Source organism: Cebus imitator, unplaced genomic scaffold (genome assembly GCF_001604975.1).
Source record: "Cebus imitator isolate Cc_AM_T3 unplaced genomic scaffold, Cebus_imitator-1.0 Scaffold255, whole genome shotgun sequence".
Lineage (NCBI taxonomy): Eukaryota > Metazoa > Chordata > Mammalia > Primates > Cebidae > Cebus > Cebus imitator.
In genome coordinates, this window is record NW_016107570.1 from 211,268 (window position 1) to 234,559 (window position 23,292).

The following is a 23,292-nucleotide window of genomic DNA, read 5'->3' on the forward strand; positions in this document are numbered from 1 at the left end:
TAGACACAAACAAATGAGAACAAAATATGGCTCAAGGATTAAGATCTTTAACCATGTACGTAAAAAAAATACGAAAAGCCTTACAAACAGTGATCAACAGCTATACATGAGCTATCATCTTTCCCTAACAGCCAGGGACACATGTATGTGAATTAGAACATATGAACTTCCATTTGGAGTACTAAGAAAACACATCATGCAGATAGCTTTTACAGCTTCCCAAATACAGTTCTAATAACTCATAAAATTGTTGTTTCCTAAAACCCATAATAAAAAGAATAAAACCTAATATTTATTGAGGGTCCACTATTTGTCAAGGAGAGTCCTGTGTACTCTCCTGGGATTACTTCATTTATTTCTAATAATAACCTTTATGAGAACTGTTACTCCCATTTCACAGATGTGCCTTATGGTCTTAGCTATCAACTTTACAGACAGCACCCAAGTAAAATCCTGCCTTTTTACCAGAAATCCAGTCTTGACAACTGAAAGCTTATAGGGCGTTTCCACTTAGATACATAGCCTTACGTCAATTATATGTCTAAAAATTTAACTGTCATATTTGTCCAGCGTCCCTCAACACCCAACTGGCTTTTCTTCATGATTTTCCAACTATAATTCTTTCTATTATTTGGGTTTAGAATTTCATGCTTTCTATTATTTGAGTTTAGAGTTTCATGATTTGCTCTGTCTGTGGCCCTTTGAAGTCTTATGCATGCTGTCACACTTCCCTGTACAATCTTTCTCCTACCCATTCCTCTCTTTCCATGGCTATCCTATTTCAGCACCCCCGCCTTTTTTTTTTTTTTTTTAGCACTTTTACACCTAATTCCGTAACAGTTTCTTCTTTCTTTCAGTACAGTTTCCCCTTGATATAATCCATTCTGCACACTACCACCAGATTTATCCTTTTAAAGTCTCTTTATTTTAGTTTCTTCAAAATATTTTCCTAATAGTCAAATGTAAGAGTTCTTCATGAATTATGGGACCACAAGGTGCAAATGTTTTGGCCTGGCATTGAAGGCAGTCTACAGTATGGCCTCAATCTACAATTCTCACACCTGCCTCGGGTCCTATAATCATATCCTCTGTTCCAGAGAGACTCACCCCTTCAGAATGCCCACTACCCTCCTCTCCAACAAACATACAATAAAGCTAATCTACATGAGTATCGCGTCCTACTCTGCCTTACCTAGCCCCTGAAATACTACCTCTTCCCTCATTAGATGCCTATGTAAATCCTCAATGTTCAAGATTCATCTTAAGGAGCACTTTTTCTGGGACCGTTCTGGTCCTGTTTTGAATACACTCTGAACTCCTCCACAGGACAGGAACATAATGTATTACCCTATCATCACTCATTAACACACAACAGGCTTACGTTATGTGGCTGGCTGTATTTTCAGTGGTATTTCCATATGTTTTGCTACCTATCTATCATCTATCTACCTATCTACGTGTTTGAATACAGATACATAAAAAGTCTCATTTCACCTATAAGAACCTTTGGAGCCAGATACATGTCATACAATAATTGGGCTAAAATAAAAATTCCTCAGTGAAAAGCTAAAGACTGGGTTGTGGTTGTGTGCAGCCAAAAGGTACAAAATAAAAACCTTCTAATGGGCCAGGCGTGATGGCTCACACCTGTAATCCCAGCACTGTGGGAAGCTGAGGCGTGTGGATAGCGAGGTCAAGAGATTGAGATCATCCTGGTCAACATGGTGAAACCCCGTCTCTCCTAAAAATACAAAAATTAGCTGGGCGTGGTGGCATGCACCTGTAGTCCTAGCTACTCGGAAGGCTAAGACAGGAGAACTGCTTTGAGCCTGGGAGGCAGAGGTTGTACTGAGCCGAGACTACACCACTGCACTCCAGCCTGGGCAACAGAGCGAGACACCGTTTCAAAAAAAACAAAAAACCTCCTAATGATTTATTTTCCACGTGAAAGTAGTATCAGATCTAGAGAAAAATGGACAAGGATCAAATACAAATAATAAAGTCATCACCAAACTAAAACCTTCTTTCAAAAGTGACGATGATGGCCAGGTATGCAAAGTGTGGTGGCCCACACCTGTAATCCCAGCACTTTGGAAAGCTGAGGTGGGCAGATCACTTGAAGCCAAGAGTTTGAGACCAGCTGGCAAACATGGTGAAACCCCATCTTTACTAAAAACACAAAAATTAGATGGGCGTGGTCATACATCTGTAATCCTTGCTACTTGGGAGGCTGAAGCAGGAGAATCACTTGAACCCAGGAGGCAGAGACTGCAGTGAGCCAAGATCATGCCACTGCACTCCAGCCTGGGCGACACAGCAAGACTCCATCTCAGGGGGAAAAAAAAAAAAGTGATGACGTCAATAAAGACCCAAATCAGGGTCATATGTTTAGCAACAGAAAGTTTGTATTTGCCACAAGATAGAAACTTTGACAAAAGTAACACAAACTGTTTTGGTTCTGGGTCACCTTAACTTTTCTGTGCATTGTTAGGTCACACAAGTCTCTTTCTAAAGGTTTCTGAAATCGAAAAAAAAAAAGAAGAAAAGAAACTTCTATTAAGCAGACCAAAGTCTGACTCCTCTGTGGCTGACAGCAAGTGGAAAATGGAAGGGGATCAATCACCTGCAAAATGACTCATTTTCAACCCTTGTAACAACTACACTGCTAGGGAATTCCTTCTCTTGCTAGTTATGGCTAGTGTCAGACTCATGACAAGGACCTCATCCTGGGGCTCGAACTAGGTTTAGGGTTTTTGTCGTTCATTCCTCTGTTTCTCAGCTTCACTGTCATTTTTAATCTGTGTAATGATTACAGGGGTCTATGTTTGATTCTTGTTTCTGGTTTCCCCAGGAAGAGATAACTACTATCTTGATATTGATTACTACTTGAAACTTCTGTTAATCACAATTTCAGTATTTCAGGGAATCAGAAAAATCATTTGGAAGAGGCTTGAAGGTCATCCAGGGTAAGAGAAAAGCAAAGCACAGGCAATGGACTGATGTTTAGACACAGTGAAGTGAAGACCTACAGGAGACCCTCACAACTCTAATAAAAGTTTTTTATGGCTGTCTTCATATTCTTTCAAAGAAATCATAATAAAGTGGTCAGCAAGAGTGTAAATAAAAAATAGGCTATTATAGAGTGCTAGGTAACTGAGCTAAAACTAAAGTAAACCAACTCAGTGGGCCATCACATATGCAAGCTGGTAAGGTCTCATAAATCACCATGACTGGGTATTGGGATTTCAAAGGCACGCTCTGTAAGCTTTCTTCCAGGCCTGTTGATTCAAGCTCCAATTGCACTGGGTTATCTATAAGGCAGCATATAAATTGACCTTTTAAGTTTAAAAATAGTTTCAGTTCTCATCCCTCCTAAGGATAGGCCACAGTATCTATCATGTGTGCCTACCACACTACATACTTTATGAAAGTTTTCACTTAATTTTCAACACAGTCCTGAGGTAGATTATGTTAGCCCTGATTTACAGGGAAAACAAAGGCTCAGGGAGGCCGAATTAATTAAATTATCCAAGGTCACAACTCTACTGTAGGGCAGATTTATATCCTGAAGAGGAATTGCTAAGCTCCTCAGAATTTAGGAGATTTAAAGTGCAATCAAGAAAAAAGTTCACATTTTTCATCTTCTAGTCCATTCCATTGTACTCTTCCAGCATCTAATAATTACCTGTGATATATTAGAGCAAATCAGCCCATACTTATTTTGACAGACTCTGTTCACCCCATTCCAGTTTGTACTTTGCTGCCTCAGAGCTCATCAACCGCCTTCCTCACTCCCAGGCAGCCGGTCCTTTGTGGATGGCTCAGCAGTTGGACCACCATCCAGTGCTACCAGGGCATGACTCAAGGGGGCAACAGGTGACGCTGACGCCAGCTATTAGTGCTAAAAAAGACTCAAGCCTCATGAAATATACCATCCATAAGTCCCTCTGCAGTCAACTCTGTACCTCCTCCTCCAGCTCTACAGTTGACTGTCCTTCCAGAAACATTTACACTCTCCAGCTGACCCGTCTGGGATTTCTTTTTTTACTTCAAGGCTGTTCCAAAGTTTCAGTCTACCCAGATTTCACCATATGAACCCTGCAGTGGAAAGGGCAGCAACGTGCATTGGTCAGTCTGCCTCCAGCCAAGGAAAGCTTGACTCCCCTCCTTCTCCAACTCTTCTCTTTCTTTGCCTCACACTGCCACATACGTCCTTTAGCTTTCTCTCTACCTTTCTTTCCTTACGCCTTCATTCTCCACCCTATCCACAAGTGAATCTTCCCTTGCCACTTTGCCCCCACTAAGAAAACAGACCTCCAACACAACTTCTTACTGATAGGCTAATATTAAAATTGTGAATCTGCTTACACCTTCCCTGGGTTTATCCTGTATCTTCTCTATCTATTACCTGCTTCCCACTAAGGTTCCTTCCCTCCATCCGACCTCCAAATCCTCTGCAGCTCAGATTCTCAGATCTGCTTTAGTCACTTAGTGTCCTCATCCCACTAACCCTATTATCCTTCAGTTTACTTTTGTGCATATGTTAGAAGGTACATGCTCCTCCTAGGAGCTAGGGCCAGGTCAGTTATGCTCCCAATCCTGACATGACTTAGAGAACAAAGAAGGCAAAACAAGAGGTACTATAGGAGGATTCCTCTCTAGGAATTATACTTCGCTGAAATTGCTCTTGCTGTTTTGAAATCTAGTGCTCACTAAATACATTTTAAAAATATTATTTGGATATAGTTTGAAAATACAACCAAAGAATAAACACTTGTTCTTCTGTTTCTCCATCTTCCTCACCAATATAACATCCAGAAATCTTTACACCTATTTAGAAGCACATAGATCTTAGAAAAGTTTAACTGAGCGTTAGGTTTTCATCTTTAAAAATGTTTTGACGCTGGGTGCAGTGGCACTCGAGCCTGGTTGTCAGAGTGAGAACTTGTCTCAAAAAAAAAAAAAAGTTTTTTTTTTGACATGTAGTATACTGTTTCTGGGACTAACCCCTTAGAGATATAAGGTGTGAGGAATGAGAAAATACCTAGAATCATGCTTTACATTAGAAGGTAAGGTAAATACTGGTGTTTCCCAATGAGTTGTTGTCAGACTGTTCATATGTATCAAACAGACAATATGTTGAAATGTTTAAAAATAAGGCCAAATAGCAACAGGTAATTTTTCTCATGAATTCTATTTTTTTTTTTTTTTTTTTTTTTTTGCGATGGAGTCTCACTCTGTCACCCACACTGGAGTGCAGTGGTGCCATCTCCATTCATTGCAACTTCTACCTCCTGGGTTCAAGTGAGTCTTCTGCCTCAGCCTCCCTAGTAGCTGGGATTACAGATATGCACCACCATGCCCAGTTAATTTTTGTATTTTTAGTACAGACTGGGTTTTGCCTTTGTTGGCCAGGCTGGTCTCGAACTCCTGGCCTCATGTGATCTGCCTGCCTTGGCCTCCCAAAGTGATGGGATTACAGACGTAAGCCACCACATCCAGCTGAATTCTACTTTTGAAAGAACAAATCCCCCTTATGTAGGGACTGATGATTCAGTCTGTAATAATGCAAGCTCTTCTTCATCTTTTTTCTTTTCTTCCATATATCCTTTAGCCATTCTACTGTTTTAAACTAGATAGAAAAATTAAGATTTAGGCCCAAATAGTATCTTTTGGCATAAAGTAAACTAATTTTTTCCTGATGTGCAATAAAGAGGCATATTTCTAGTAGAAGATTCCTTATAATTTATCAAAACCTAATTATCACCTATCCTTCTGTTAGAGACCATATTGGCAATATAAGATTAAGAAAACAAAGAACAGAAAATCAAAATATATACCAAGGAGACTGTTAATATGTTTCATACTTATCACAGCATATTGTTGAAACTTATTTGAAATACTGTTTTAAAAAAGATACAAGAGGATAAGTGTTTTTTGGTTTTAACAAGGGAGGACCCAGTCAACAAACTGATTGAGTACCTGATTTATAAACAGCTCTGGCCAAAGTGCTCAGAAAAAAAAAAAAAAAAAGAAAGAAAAATCAAGACTTTAGTTTTCCTAAACCCATCTTAATTTTTAAATATTCTTTTAACAGAATTACAGTCTTTAGCCTCTTCTGTGAAATGGGCTTCCTTGTAAATAATTAAATGACACCTATATATATTTAAAGCACCCATGATGTAATTTTATCTTTTTATTAAAAACTGAAATTTATTGTCTTGCAAATTTGAAATTTATTGTCTTCCTAAATTCTTGCTATAAAGCCTATCATCATTAATATTGCAGTTCATTTTTTCCCTAAACACTGAAAAAAACACAAATATATAATAAAGCCTTTATGGTCAAAGAATGTATTCCTTTTATAAAATTAGGAGTTGATATAAAGGCACAGACAACAGAAGTCACCTTAATAACAAATACACTTTTCTTTGTAATTTTGGGTAATTCAATATGATTATAATTCTTTTTTTTTTTTTTCTTTTTTGAGCCAAGTCTTGCTCTGTTGCCAGGCTGGAGCACAGTGGCGTGATCTCGGCTCTCTGCAACCTCCACCTCCTGGGTTCAAGCGATTCTTCTGCCTCAGCCCCCTGAGTAGCTGGGACTACAGGTGCATGCCACCACGCCTGGCTAATTTTTGTATTTTTAATAGAGATGGGGTTTCACCATGTTGGCCAGGATGGTCTCAATCTCCTGACCTCGTGATGTGCACGTCTCGGCCTCCCAAAGTGCTGGGATTACAGGTGTGAGCCATCGTGCCTGGCCGATTATAATTCTTTTAAAAGACACACACACAATCATTTGATTTTGCACGATTCTTTTTTCCCTAATTTCCCACTATAGTGAAATATCTGTTTTTCCTTCTCTACTGGGTTTGAATTGAAATGATCAGGTAGAATTAAAAGTAAAATAAGAAACGTAAAACACTTTATAGATCATCTCAAAATACTTTGAAGGTACTGTATAATCTCTTTAAGATGGCTTTATTCACATTTAAATCAAAAACAAACAGTAACAAAAACACTGCTATTTATACAGAAAGCAGCTTTAAAATCAGCCAGTTATTTTCTGAAATGCAGACAGCAGACATTAGCCTGTACTTACTCCAATATGGCAGCCGCATCTTTGCCTCTTTGCTGTGGACACACCCCCATCGGGCCTGTGCTTTCTACTCCTCCAGACCTATTTATGACAGGCCAAGGTGTTTCCTATTATGGTGCCTATGGCTGCACAGTGCACTGCTTGTCAGTAATAAAAGCCAGAGGCTGTCCCTATAGGGATTACAGTGCAGCAGACCAGAGATGCTGATGGGAACGCAAGCATGCCCTAGGCAAACATTGCAGAAGACTCTCTGACAGGCAAAAGCCAACAAACACATCCTTTCTTCCCAGACTAGCAGGGAAAGTATTCATTATGTCATTTTTAGTTGGAACAAACTAATAAGAATGTTATTGCTAAAATAGGTAGAGAAGAGAAAAAGCAGTTTATGACCATGAATATGGCCTCTATGGTTTTTGCCTGTACACTACAACCTTTTAATTTAAATGAGATGAGACTGATCTAGCATATACTATGATAAAATTTCTGAGATGTGAATATCTAAAAGCAGAACTGAGATTAAGTGAGAAATGCTCATGATTCCTGTCACTAAAAAAAAGGGGGGAAAAAAACAACCTTTCTAGAAAGGTACAAACTAGAGTGTTCAGACTCTCCATCTACCAATACAAGATAAAAAACACATTTGCATCAACCAACATCATGCATCCTGTACTAATTTATGTGACTACAAAACATTGTATTGACACTCATTGTGTAGACTGTCAGGATGGCTGAGTGGTCTAAGGCAGCAGACATTCAGTGGGTTGGGCTAAAAACACTGTAGAAGACCTCATTAGAACAATAAAACAAAGACACAAAACATTGTGCTAAGAGTTAAGAGAATTATAAAAATTCTGTGGAAAGTCAAAGGTAAAAGATGGTATATCCAGTTAGGACAGCCTGAGGTGGGAGATATAGGACACTCCAGATACGGGATGGGAAGAAGATGGGATTAAAAAAAGGCTTTATAGAGGATGTAGCATTCCAAATAGGCCTTAAAAGATGGTTTCAATTTTTTAAATAAAACTTTTTGTTTTAGAACAGATCTAAATTTACAGAAAACTTGTGAAGTCAGCACAGATAATTCCTACACTCGGTTTCCCATTATTAACGTCTGACTTTAGTATGGCACATGTCTCACAAATATTAACCAATATTGATACATTATTATTAACCAAAGTCCACACTTTATTCAGATGTCCTTAGTTTTCACATAATGTTTTTTTGTTTGTTTTGTTTTTTTCCCTGTTCCAGATCCCATCCAAGATACCCCATTATATTTAGTCCTCATGTCTCCTGAGACTGTTGGCTGCAGATCTCAGGTTTTCCTTGGCTTAGATACTCTTGACAGTTTTGAGGAGTATTGAATGGTCAGGCATTTTGTAGAATATCCCTCAGCTGAGATCTGTCTGATATTTGCCTTATGATTAGATTATGGTTATATGTTTTCAGTAGGAAAATCACAGATAAAAAATGCCATTTTCATCAAAACATATCAAGGATACATATTATCACTTATTATTGTCAATGTTGACCTTGATAGCATGGCTGAAGTAGTGATAGGTTTCTCCAATGCAGAGTTTCTTTTTTTTTTTCCCCCTTTTCTACACGGTACTATTCAGAAGGAAGTCAACAAGCACAGCTCACACTTATGGTGTAGGGAGTTATGTTATCCCTCCTTGAGGGCACAGAAGCTATAGAAGCTAATGGGAATTCTGCACCGGAGATTTATGTATTCTCCCCTACTTAGTCATTTAATAAATTATATCAATATGGGCTTATGAATATTTATTTTACTCTTTGGGATATAATCCAATACTATATTACTTTCTTGCTCAAATTGTCCTAGCTTTGGCCTTTGGGAGCTCTTTCAGTTTGCTCTTGCAACTCTTCAATATATTCCCATGGGTATAGGGTTCTGTTTATTTGAGCAGGTCCTTTATGGCACTACAAGATGCTCCAGGCTCATCTTATATATTTCCTTCCTGAGTCCTCAGAATCAGTTATTTTTTTCAAAGACTCTTGGTTTCTTTCACTAGAGAATGGTATTAGAAATCAAAATGTGGGTGCCAAGTGTGCTCACTGCTACTGGGGTGTGGTTGCTTCTAGACCCTCTTGGCTGATAGAACAAGGAAATGTTTATGTGTATACTAGGTGGTAAGATGTTGAGAGGTAGAATGGAGAGTTACCTTCTTAGTATACTTTTCTTAATATTAAATATTAATAAGATATTGTGTGCCTGGGTTACTTTCAGTCTCATGCAGAGGAAGAACATATGTACATTCGTTTATGAAAAACACTAGGTAGACTATACTGCATTATGTATTTCTGCTAGAAAAGAGTTCAGAGATTTTCAGATATTCTGACAAAATCTGAGGCCTGCTTGATGAGCTATACTGTAAAATTACAGAAAGAAAGAGCAAACTCCTTGAAAATAAAGGAAAAACAAAATATATGAAACAACCACCAAAACGAGTGATTAATGGGGAAGAAGAGTAAATAAAACATTATAATAGTCCTCTTTGGTTAGTATCAACATTATTAGGCCACTTTAACAAAAGGATAGAAATCAGGATGGCAGACACCCTTCTCTAACCCTCAACCCCCAAAGTAAGAAAATAAAACTAATGGTATTGGCTGGGCATGATAGCTCATGGCTGTAATCCCAGCACTTTGGGAGGCAGAGGCAGGTGGATCATGAGGTCAGGAGATTGAGACCATCCTGGCTGATACGGTGAAACCCCACCTCTACTAAAAACACAAAAAATCAGCCGGGTGTGGTGGTACGCACCTGTAGTCCCAGCTACTCAGGAGGCTGAGGAAGGAGAGTCACTTGAACCTGGGAGGTGGAGGTTGCAGTGAGCCGAGATTGCATCACTGTACTCCAGCCTTGGTTGCAGAGTGACTCCTTCTCAAAAAATAATAACAACAATAATAATAAAACTAATAGTATTCCTTTACATATGGAAATGAATGGGTTCTACTGAGTATCTAGTATGTTCCTGATTCAGTCTAGTCAATTCCCATCTTTTAATTCATTAAATCATTACAGAAACTATTTAACAGATGAGAAACCTGAAGCACAGAAGGCAGTGCAGCCCAATTTACATTTGTTTAAAGGGGGAGAATGAATCCAATTCAGTCAGGCTGTCTATAGGAGGGTGCTCTAAATCCATGGTCCACTCTGCCTATGGAATGAATATTTTGTGAATTGGAATATTTCTGCTGAAGGAATTTGCCATTTTCTCCTCTAGTGGAGAAATCCAACTGAGGGAAAAGAAGGAAAAATGTACATTGTTTAAAACAATAAATTAGTCTCTAAATTGTTCTTGCTGCTGATTTAGACTAGTATGTTCAAAAGCATGTCCAGTGTTTGTAAATGTTAGGCAAAATGCTTTAACGTGGTGCAAGGATGAATGTTTTCTCATTTATTAATTTTAGAAAAAAATACAGAAAAAACATAACTTGATCAGACCCATGATTTCATGTATACCATTACTTAAGACACTCGAGTGAGTATTTACATGTAAAGATAAATTGCTCTTAGCATTTCTATACTTTGACAATAAATTATCCAAAAAGAAATTAAGAAAATAATCCCATTTACAACAGCATAAAAAATATTTAAGAATAAATCTAAGCAAAGAGGTGAAAGATCTATACACTGGAAACTATAAGACATGGATTTAAAAATCTGAAGAAGACACAAATAAATGAAAAGATATCCCATGTTCATGTACTGAAAGAATTAGTAATGTTAAAATGTCCATACTATCCAAAGTCATCTATAGAGTCAATGTAATTCCTGTCAAAAATTCCAATGTCATTTTTCACAGAAATAGAGAAAAAAATCCTAAAATTGATATGAACCAAAAAAGACCTAATAGCCAAAGAAATCTTGAGCAAAAAGAACAAAGCTGCAGACATCACATTTCCTCATTCCAAAATATATTATAAAGCTACTTTAATCAAAACAGCATGGTACTGACATAAAAAGAGAAGCATCAACCAATGGAACAGGATAGAAAGCCCAGAAGTAAATCCAAGTATTAACAGTCAATTGATTTTTGACAAATGGTCCAAGAACACACAATGAAGAGAGGATAGTCTCTTTAAATAGTGTTGGAAAAACTGGCTATCTACCTGCAGAAGAAAGAAACTATACTCTTATCTCACACTATATATAAAAATCAACTCAAAATGGATATAAAGGCCTAAGTCTAAGATCTGAAACTGTAAAGCTACTAGAAGAAAATATAAGAGAAAATCTCCACAAAATGGTCTGGGCAATGATTTCTTGGACAGGACCCCAAAAGCACAGGCAACAAAAATAAAAATAGACAAATAGGACTACATCAAACTAAAAAGTGTCTGTACAACCAAGCAAATAATAGAGTGAAAAGACAACCGATGGATTGGGAGAAAATATCTGCAAACCATACATCTGTTAAGAGGCTAATATTCAAAATATATAAAAATTTCAAACCACCAAATAGTAAGAAAACAAATTGATTAAAAAATGGGCAAAGGATCTGAATAGACATACTTTCCTCAAAAAAGAGGTATGAATGGACAACAGAGATACAAAAAAAAAAAAAAAAAGTTCCCCAGCCCAGCACAGTGGCTCATGCCTGTAATCACAATCCCAGCCCAGCATAGTGGCTCGTGCCTATAATCCCAATGCTTTGAGAGGCTGAGGCAGAAGATCACTTGAGGCCAGGAATTCTAGGCAAGTCTGGGCAAAATAGCAAGACCCTCTCTATACCAAAAAATTAAAAAGCCAGGCATGGTGGAACACACCTGTAGTCCTAGCTACTTGGGAGGCTGAGGCAGGAGGATCACTGATCCCAAGAGTTCAAGGTTACAATGAGACATGATCATGCCACTGCACTCCAGCCTGAACTAAAGAGCAAGACCCTGTCTCAAAACAAACAAACAAATAATCTCAACAATATCGCTAATTCTCAGGGAAATGCAAATTAAAACCACAATGAGCTTCATGCCTGCTAGAATGGCTATTTTCCTGTTTTTCTTCTTCAACTTTTAAGTTCAGGAGTACATGCACAGGATGTGCAGTTTTGTTACATAGGTTAACATGTGCCATATTGGTTTGCTTCAAATATCTCCCATCACCTAGGCATTAAGCACAGCATCCATTAGCCATTCTTCTGATGCTCTCCCTGCCCCATCCTAACCCCCAACAGACCCCAGTATGTGTTGCTCCCCAGCACGTAGAATGACCATTTTCAAACAGATAAATGATAAGAAGTGTTGGCAAGGATGTGGAGAAAAGGGAACCCTTCTACACTGTTGGTGGGAATGTAAATTAGTACTACCATTACTGAAAATAGTATGAAGGTTCCTCAAAAATCTAAAAATACACTACGCTACAATCTAACAATCCTACTTCTCTTTATACACCCAAAAGAATTGAAATTGGTACATCAAAAAGATATTTGCACTCCCGTATTCATCCCAGCTTTATTTACAACGGCCAAGATATGAAAGCAATCTAAGTGTTCATCAAATACACACACACACACACACACACGAAGATCATACAGCCTTGCAAAAGAAAGAAATTCTGTCATTCACAACATCATGGAATGGAATTAGAGGACATTATGCTAAGTGAAATAAGTCAGGCAGAGAGAGACAAATACTATCTTTACTAAATGATCTCACTTCATGGGGAATCTAAGTCAGTCAGTCTCAGAAACAGAGTAGAAAGGTGGTACCAGAGGCTGTAGAAGCGGAGGGACAGAGAAATGGAAGATGTTGATCAAACAGTACAAAATTTCAGTTGATCAAAGAGTGTGAAATTTCAGTTAGATTGGAGGAATTTTTAGTGATCTATTTATTGCACTGCATGGAGACTACAGTTAATAATATATTGTGTTTTAAAACTGCTAAAATAGATTTTTGACATTCTCATCACAAAAAGATAAATTGGTGAGATAATATAGATAGGTTAACTAGTTTTACTGAATCTTTCTATGATGTATACATTTTAAAAATCACACTGTACCCCAGAAATATATACAATTAATATATACCAATCAAAGATAATTGACAAATAAATTTTTAAAGATTAATAAAAAAATACATTATTAAGTTAAAATATTCAGCATATAATAGCATATATGAACGTACACAGAAATTACAAACTCCCAGAACTTTGGGAGGCCAAGGCAGGTGGATCATGAAGTCAAGAGATCGAGACCATCCTGGCCAACATGGTGAAACCCTGTCCCTACTAAAAATATAAAAATTAGTTGGGTGTGTTGGGACACGCCTGTAGTCCCAGCTACTTGGGAGGCTGAGGCAGAAGAATCGCTTGAACCTCAGAAGCCAAGATCATGCCGTTGCACTCCAGCCTGGCAACAGGGTGAGACTGTCTCAAAAAAAAAAATAAATAAATAAAAAACAAAACCCACAAACAGAAATGACAAAGTTTGAGCGACATTAATTTAGACTGTAATCTTAAACAATAGAAAAGTTGGCCAGGCGCGGTGGCTCACACCTATAATCCCAGCAGTTTGGGAGGCCCAGGCGGGTGGATCACAAGATCAAGAGATCAAGACCATCCTGGCCAACATGGTGAAACCCTGTCTCTACTAAAATACAAAAAATTAGCTGGGCATGGTGGCGTGCGCCTGTAGTCCCAACTACTTGGGAGGCTGAGGCAGGAGAATTGCTTGAACCCAGGAGGAGAAGGTTGCCATGAGCCGAGATCGCGCCATTGCACTCCAGCCTGGGTAACAAGAGCGAAACTCCATATCAAAAAAAAAGAATAGAAAAGTCATGTTTTTCTTCTAAGAAATATTTACGTTTTTACATGGTAAGAAATATATGACACAGAGTTTTTCTTAATCTCACTTTTTAAATATATTCTAGACAGGCAAGCACAGTGTAATTTGTTGAGCACCCACTATGTGCTAATACACCAAACTGAGCTTTACATACATTTCAGGTAATGCTCTCAACTTTTTTATTTTTCCCTTTCATTACCCCCACTTATAAATGAAAAAACTGAGCTATAGAGAGGTAAGGCCTGTTGCCCAAAATATTAGATAGGATACAACAGAGCTAGAATTTGAAACCAAATTTGTCTAATGAAAAACATCTATGTTCCTTTCACTGTACAAAGCTGCTGTCAGTATCACTAGTGCATACTCCAGGCCAGGGAGTAAATGTCATTCATTCTTATCATATACAAAGCATTTAAAAAAAAAGCCCTGAATAGTAAACAATAATAATAATAAATACTTTATAACAGATAAACTATTCTTTAAAAGATAATAAACCTATTATCATTGCAGTTGGTAATTGAACTGATTTCCTAATGAACACAGGAGAATTATTTGTTGTCTAAGCAAATATCAACGCACATCCCTCATCCCTGTTACAGGGAATAAAAAAAAAAAGGCTTCTTCAAATGCCTTTCAAAACTAATGTGAATATTAAAGTGCTACCAGTCTCTCTGTATTCTAGAAAGATCTCAGACTAACAGTGTCAATTAAACTATTACAATAAGTAGCCATGTAAAAACTGCTCCCCTAGTAGAGCTACGCTATCACAGAATTAACCCCAGCAATCTACAGTTTTAAAAAAAAGTTGGTCTCTCCTGAAAAAGAGAAAGCCAAACTCGACATATTTTGTGAATCAACTGAAATTCATGACATTAACAGCATTTCACATCCATCAAGTATTTATATCTTAATTGGTTGCTACAATCCATGTAATTATCAAAGAAATCTTATTAAATTGAACAAAGCATTATCTATCATCCTTGCTATCTGGAAAAAAAACCGTTTGTTTAATTTATCCATAACATTAGAAAAAAATGCTTTTTTTTTTATCATAATGAATCTTTAGGTTTTGGAATTTTTTTTCCATAAATGTAGATAGCTCATAATGCTTTCAGACAGAAGTTACCACTACCCCATAAGTTAAGCCAAAATATAACTGAAAAAAGGCAATTTCTCTAGTAATGATTAATTTATTGAGTAATTTAAAATTAGAAGTTTTTGATAATTAAATGTTAGGAACAATTAAACTTACTGTCACTAAATACTGACACAGGAACCGAACAGATGACAATAGAGACAAAAATTTTTTTAATCCTTAGTTTTATGCTAAGTTAAAGTCAAGGGCTCTACTTTTCAGTGAAAGAAAAATTTCCTTTAAAACTGTTTCCCTCTTCTATTATTGCTTAAAAGAAAAGAAACTATTTTTTCTAACAGCGATTATATGATTCTCAATCCTCCATATCAACTTTTAGGTACTATATGTAAGCTACATAAATCTTTCCCAAATCTACCTTTATTAAGTAGATGAAAAAGCAGATATCGAACTCAAAACATCTAAATGTTGATTTTCTATAACTATAAAAGATATTTTCTTCTGAAATTTAAACTTTTTATTTAGGCATATTAACTCAACAATTGTTAAATCTAAGATTTAATATGTTAATGTAGAAAACAACTGAGGGTATTTTCCCTCCATAAAACTAAAATGCCTTTTCCAATTAACTTAGTTTCCTTCTTAGCAAAAGTTTAACATTTATTTCTATTCTGAGTTACGCTGCACTTGCATAATGCGGAAACTGCTTAAGATTTAGCCACCTCTATGAAGATCCTATATTTATTACAACACCCCTCTTGTCCAGAAGAAAATACATCAACAAAAAGTGCTACTATATGTTCTGCACTGACTATTACAAAGCAGTAGGGGGAGCAGCCAGAGAAAGCACTAACACAAAGCACCCCAGAAAAGCAATTTAATTTATAGGCAACAGAAACATGCTAGAGAGGTTTGCCAAAAGTTGAACACACAAAATAAATTCCATAAAGAAGTCATGACCACATTTGTAAAGCTGGTCTAAGTACATTTGGAATGAACTATAGAAAAATCTGAAGTCTCTTAGAAAGAGGCTGGATTCTAACTTCAAGACAGACTTTCAGCTTGGAACACAGTCATTTCCAGCCATGCCAAACCTCAAACTGCCCCCAAAATTAGAGAGCAGAAACAAAATACATTTTTCTAGTGATATGTCTTGGGGAGAACTCAAAATGATTTCGTTTTCTCCTTTGAACCTCACTGAACTTACATAGAAGGCCTGGTGAAATGTGCATTATTAGGTCACAAGAGGATAAAGTTGCAGGGTTCCACAGCACAATCCTTGAAAGCCCTGAGGCCCAGACCCCTGTCCTGCTCTCCAATCCACTAACTTCCATCCTCGATAAACTTTCCATGAGAGAAAGGTAACCAAAAACACCGTGAAACTATTCTGCTTTAAAGGTGTTTTACTTAAAAGGCACTTTGCCCACCAACCCATATTACATTTTACATGTTGTAAAAATTAGTAAGGTCTGCGTTTTCAGTTTTAGAGTAAAACAGAAAAAGTACTTAGCTCTTCTGTCTGGCATTTTGTAACTGGAATTTAAGAAAAGCCTAAACCTCTAATTAGAACTTCAGAATGTTCATGTCTGTATTATACCAAAAAAAACCTGTAAATATAACTTAAGCATTTTTGTGATACAGAAATGTGTGCAATAGACTGTTATCTAAGACTTATAAAAATCCATGAAACTTAAAACGTCTAGTATAAATTACAGCTGAATGGTAAAAAGACATTTTAGCCATGTAGGCAACCAATGAAGTTTGACCTAAAACCCAAATAATAGCAATAACAACAGACAGTGCCTACTATTGTCAGATACTAGCTCTTTTATATATATTCTTATGAACTCTTACACTGATCTTTCAAAATAGTTTTTATGATGCCCATTTTATGCTAAGGAAACTGAAGCTAAAAAAGTTGAAGTCATTTCTCTAATGTAACTCTATGAGCAAGAAGCAAAACAATAATTCAACTTCCAGGTCTGCCTGCCTCCAAAGCTTTGAGACCTCACTAAAATTACCCTCGATTGCAGCAATGAGGTTCCAAAGGAAATCTGTACAAATCTCAGGCAGATTAATGTGCTTATAAGGGTAAATGCTGTAGATTTAATCACTCAAATTAAATGCCATCTGGAATCTCTTACCCCACTTGGTACAAGCATCCTACATGTGTTACAACCAACCCTAGCTTTGGCCAAGAATTCAATAATTTTCCTGCTTCAATGCCATCAACAAGCAAGCAACATTATAATACCAATACAGGAAATACAGCTAGTTGCTCCTAGAACATCATTTAAAAACTGCTAATTGATTATGAGGCCTTTTATTGAGAAGTCTAAGAAACACAGAAATAATGTGTTAGCCCAATTTGTTAAATGGGTTTGAGGAATCAATTTCCTCCTTCCTAATACCTAAATCCATCTCCGTAATTATTTTCTATCACTGTTTAAAAATCCTGATCTCTTACTAGTATTTTTATTGTACTTTTCACTCAGAGTATTTTTTTTAAAACCTCAAGAGAGAACAAAGAAAACTGTCATAATTTTTCAAAGGCAAAAAGAGAATAAACTGAAAATATCAGTTGGTTCAAACACTTGCATGTAAAAAGAATGGATGGTAATAAAACTAACAACTGAAAAGCAGTGTTTCTGACTCATTCATTCATACTAAAGAAATATCAAATAACTGAGTGGAGATGATGCAAGCTGTACACATTTCCAGTTCAGACAGAAGGTGTGGCAACATTCACAGGAACCTTGGGATCAGCTGTTCCAACTCGGTTTACAGCTTTTGTGGATGTGGCTTATCCATGCCCTTGTTATCAAGAAGAATAGTAACTTTACAACCTTTAGGAAGAGCTTTTCTTCTTTCTATGCTAACCCATTTTTGTCTACAAAAAGTCATGTAAGCTTAGCACTTATTTAGATATAAATAAGTTAAAGAAGATGTGAATGGCTTGGACATTAAAAGTTTAAGCAACAGCTTAAGCTGAGCTAAGTTTAATGTTAAAAATTAGTGTGACAGCAATAATTTTTCAATTTAGCTCTGTCCTAGACTAGGAAAAAATATTGCAATTTTTCAGCCGCAAGACATAAACATTGCTAGAATGACTACTTGTTGAAAAAACTATCTTCTCACTTTAACTGGATTTCACTTTAACCAAATAGACCAACCTCTTCTATTAAACCTGTAAATTAACTCGAAGTCTAATTGGGGGCCTTCATAATAAAGATTATTGTTTAAAAACCACTGTCTTATCTGGTACCTTTAAAAGAAAGGAATCATTTTAGGCAATGATTATGACCTAAAAATTTTTTTTAACTCAAATGTATAGACGAATTCCTTGACAGCTGAAGTCATTTACAATACATTATTAGAACATAGGTCTCATCATTATGGATTTTAGGAAAAGTAACCTAGCTGCTCAAATTCACTTAGCTGAAAAACTACTGTCAAATCATCTTGAAAACATACACTAATGCTTGCACATTGCTAAGTGGCTTTTGATTCTGCTCTTCTTTTCTTACACAGAATCAACCACACAATAGAATTAAGAACTCAGGTCCACAGCAAAGTGTTCCCATTTAGCAGTAAAGACAATGGACATATTCAGCATGTCTACAGCTATTAAGAATCAAATTATGAAAAATAAACTATATTTTATAAAACTAAGAATTTGTTCTTTCTAAATAACAAAATGAGAACAAAGGTACCTAATGCCACAGCACGGAGTAAGAGTCCCAGTAAGAGAGCAATAATTGGTCATTCTGATGAAGAGCTGTGCCAAATTTAGAAATGAGGCACAAATGACAAAAAAAAAAAAAAAAAAAAAAAAAACCAGAATTGATCATCAGTGTGGAAATGGGTAGGTCAGTGTGCACAGGGGTAGGTTAGTATCTACTGGCTGTATCCACAGCACCCCTTTTATTTATTTGAAGCCAACTTTTCACTTAAGCAACAATGCTATCTCCAAAAGCAATGTTAACAGATGAGACAATCAAATGGCTGTTATGCTATGGCATTTTTGTAAAAACTGCATGAGAACAAAACAGGTGGGAAAAAACCATAGTAAGCTAGGAAAAAAAAAAAAGCATCACTCATTGAAAGATATGTGCACACAGATGAATTGTAAGATAATAACCTTCTTGACCTTGTACATAGGTGGCCAAAAATACCTAAATATCTTGAAGAGGCAACTATTATCAATTGTCACACAACATTACCGGTCCTTACTGGCTGAATCCTTCAGCCAACTACATACGACATGCACATGCCTCCTTTCCTGTCCCTCAAATAGTCATTAAAAACATACATAATTCCAATTATCTCCTTGCATAACTAAAGACAAAAAGAACAGGAAATCCAAAGAAATAGAGCAAAACTGAAAAAAACTATACCTTGTTTTCCGTGCTATTTTAAGGCTGTCCCAGGCTGAAGGTTACTTCTGAGCCCTCAAAACTCCATTAACTGCCAAGACCAGCACCTTAGCACATATGGCACAGATGCCTAGTTGAAGCCTCCTTGTAACTAAATGACCTCAAAAAGCTGGGCTTTCTCTCCAAGATTAATGGAAACAAAAGTAATGATCATAATGAACCTTCTAACTCTGTTAATGTTTCCTGTGGATGTGTATGGCCAACTGAATATATAAAAGCTCAGTTCTTGTGGGGTACCCTGACAACTAGATGAATCAAGGTGAAGGTTCCAAGTTCGATGAACTCTTCTGAGTTTGAGTGCCCTAGGTAGTGACATTCAAGTGATTGCACAGACAGCCACCAATTTCTTATTTTCAACCGGGAATCCCAAGAACACCTTTAAATATGCAATGCCAATGGACCCTACTGGGCTTCTGCTGCAAGGGCACAGTGTCACTTAGAAACCCTGTGCCTTGGGAGGTACTTAAACTACGTCAAATTGCTTTTGCAAAATGTTTATCGGGAGTGACTAGGAGAGGCAAGGCATGGAAACAGGAACCTCCTTCTAAGGGAGCAGAATAGGCAACATGCAGTAAGCCTAAAAACCTCTCACTCTGTTTCCCAGGGCCACCAGTACTAGTGGCCTCGCCAGCGCGGGAATCAGCAGCCTTGCGGCATCGGTGACAGCAGAACCCGGGCTTACCTTGTTGGAGGCCATCTCACTGACGGAATGCCTGGTCTGTAGGGTCTCTAGCTGGTCCAGACACCAGTCCAGCTCCTCCAGGGTCTCGCTGGCCAGTTTCTGGTAGGCCTCCTCTGCGAAGAGACAGGGAAAGGGGGACTCAGTTCTCAAGCGCTTCACAGGGCCACTAGCGAGTTCAAAGGGGGCCATCCTGCCATACCCCGCCATGCTCGGATGCCCGGTGCCGGCACATGAGGGCTGCTCCTTCATATTGCCCAGCCAGGCAGCGTGACGGGAGCGGAGGCTCTGCTGGCGGGGCGGCCGACCTCGGGGAGGCACGGTCTCTCCAGCTTGGCGTCTCGGGTCGGCCTCCAGGGAGGGCGCGCAAAGAGCGCCGAGCCAACTTTCACACGGGCGGAAAAACCACGATGTGACTTTTCGAAGGTGCGGCGGCCCGAGTCCCAGCTCAGGAGCCCAGCTCTACTGGATGGCAAGGGGGTGGCGCGCGCGCTCGGGTGCCCGCCCCGCAGAGGAGCGTCAGGTCCACAGCCGGGTCTCTTCGGTCCCCGGCCCGGAGCTGCGGCCCCGCGCCCGCCCTGCCTGCCGAGCCTTCTGCGCCGCACTTGAAGCGAATGAATCAGCCGCAGCCGGGTGCTCGGCCACCACGTTTCCTGTTTTCTTTCTCAACTCCTAGGGCGGAGGGGCGCAGCGCAGCTCCATCGCCGCAGCTTTCCGGGAACACTCCCCCTCACGCCCCTCTAGGCCCGCGGCGCTGCCTGGCTCCTCCTCAGCCTCCTTACGAAAAGATTCCGAATTGCAAAAGCCTGTAGGTGCCACCGGCCACGTCCTTCCCCTTGGGCTCAGCCCCTGCGGCCCCGCCGCCTCCCCGTGCCATCCCCCGGCGCAGCTGGGCGCCGCTCGCTTTGAAGCGCAGCCGAGGAGGTGCGAGCGCGTGTGTCTGTGGGGCTGCTGTGGGACTGTCTGTGCGAGGAGAGCGGCGGAAAACCCGGCGTGGAGCGCCTGCAGCCCGCCGCCCGGGGTCCAGCCCGCCGCGGGGCTCAGGAGGGACCGTCGCGCAGGCGCGCACAGCCTCACACCTGCCCCACGGGAACCCCGCTTGCCCCGAGGAGCCGCTGCTCTCCAGGCTGCCCCGACCGCTGCCGGACCCTCTGCGTCTCCACTGCTGGTTGCTTCCAGCGAAGTTTCACATACAAGGTTATTTGGGACCCTCAAGGTTTCTGAGGGTTTAAGTTTTAGGGTTTCTGGGGATTCGTTTCTGAAGGTTTAAGAGTCACCTACTTCAAGGAGGCAGGGTTGTGGGAATACCCGCATTTCTACTAAAACTGCATTCTTTTTCTACCAAGCCCAGCCCCTACTGAGTAGCAGACTTCTAAATGTTGGGGCGGACAGAAACAAGCAAACAAAATACACAATGTTGTGGGGTCGGAATGCTTTATAATTCACCGATTTGACAATAGGCTGCATTTTCATATTCGGAATTGCCTAAGAGTGATCTTAAAGGAATAGCAGTGTGGATGAAGCACATGGTGAGAAGAATTTACGTATGTCCTGCATACTACTTCTTTCCCCTGTGAATTGCACAAGACCTCCATGATCTTGGGTCAAGGAAGAAAATCTGGAAGGGTGTTTCTACCCACCATGTGCAGAGTACACTACAATTTTGAGAAAACAAAAAGAACATGTTCAAAGGCATAGGGAAGTCTGCTCTGTTTAGAAAGGCTGACCCGGGGGACCAAGGGCACTCTTCCTAAGCAGATCAGTTGTGGAAGAACTTCCCTACATTAGCGTGCAATAAGCAAACCATTCGCAGGGGGGAGAAGTCAAACTCCCAAGAGTTCATATTATAAAACTTTGTCATTGTCGAGTAGAAAGAAAATACTGAGAAACTTACACGAAGTGGTGGGAGCCCTTGTCTTCATCTTTGAATGTACAGGTATTGGTGGAGAAGAAATTCTGCCCTTGAAATTTAGACTCCATAAACTATCAGTGGCACAACAAAGAAATTCATGCACTGAATTTAGGCTCCTGAGATTTTTCAGATAGCTTTTTATATTAAATTTGTTAAAGTTAGAATAACTTTTAAAGTATTTGTTACATGTGCCATGGCTTATTGTTATCAAGAATTCTTGAACTATTTACTGTTCACTTTGAGTACTCTAGGTTAAAATTTGCCTCTTTTTTTGTTCTACTTCCTCCATCCCACAGTCTATGTAAATATATGCTTTAGATGGACAAACAACTGCCTAAACCTTGCCAGCTGAATTAAAGTTTCAGATTCAAGCTTTTTTTTTTCCTTAACAAAAGGAACAAGCTTAAAGATATTAATAATTTTAAATGGTAAGTATAAAATACTTGATCTGTATAGCTTCCCCAATTCTAAGAATGTAAAAATATTACATGCTTGTTATAAAAATTGAAGCATTACACCCAAATATAGAAAATCCGTTGTAACCCCACACCCTAACCATCACAAACAATACTTTTGCCTATGGCCCTAACACAATCATTTTTGTTTTACTGAATAATTTCCATATGCAAGTATAGCATCACCTAGTTGCCATGGTAGTACATCTACTATATGGGTTGGTTTTGAGATTTTCCTCTCTTTACTGTATAAGATAGGAATGTAAGAAATTTTAAGAGGACATTGACTTGTTTTATGATTATTTGAGCTGTCCATAGTTAACCTATCCAGTGGATTAAATATGCATAGCCACTGTGTCTGGGATTTGTTCAGTGCCATGTTTTCAATCACTGGTTACAATGAAGCCATGAGTCCCCTCTGAGGTTTGGCTTTGCTGTGTTACTCTCCTCTGCACTTCAATTTCACAAAGCCTGAACCCCAAGTGACTTCCAAGTAGCTAAGTAAACTGCCCCCTGCCCACATTTTCACCAAGTTTCCAAAGCTTTTCAGAAATCACAAGTACAAACTCAGGCCTCAAATCTAACAGGATGTGGCTCCACACATTATATTTCAGTTATTTTTTAATGCGAAAAAGTAATTTGGGAAAGTTTTAGCTAATGCTTCAAGACATCATGCACTTTAGACACAGGATTTGCTCTTAAGAAGGTAGTATAGTGACAGGAGGAACAATTTATTTCAGAATATCCATATCCATTTTATGTCCAAGTCATGTACCAGCCTTTTTTCTTTCTTTCTTTCTTTCTTTT

General features: G+C 38.7%; 1 protein-coding gene across 9 annotated transcripts in view; it reads right to left on the minus strand.

Annotated features, from left to right (window-relative positions):
• Window positions 1-23,292, minus strand: part of PDE4D (phosphodiesterase 4D) — a 1,550,946-nt gene that overhangs the window by 40,384 nt on the left and 1,487,270 nt on the right. For 8 of the 9 annotated variants that reach the window (XM_017499191.2, XM_037728085.1, XM_017499194.2 and 5 more), the window contains one exon: window positions 20,122-20,234. In XM_017499191.2, the coding sequence (XP_017354680.1) occupies window positions 20,122-20,234 (113 nt within the window). Of the gene's footprint in view, window positions 1-20,121; window positions 20,235-20,320; window positions 20,769-23,292 lie in introns of those variants that run through there. The other variant, XM_017499202.2, reaches the window with a different exon arrangement.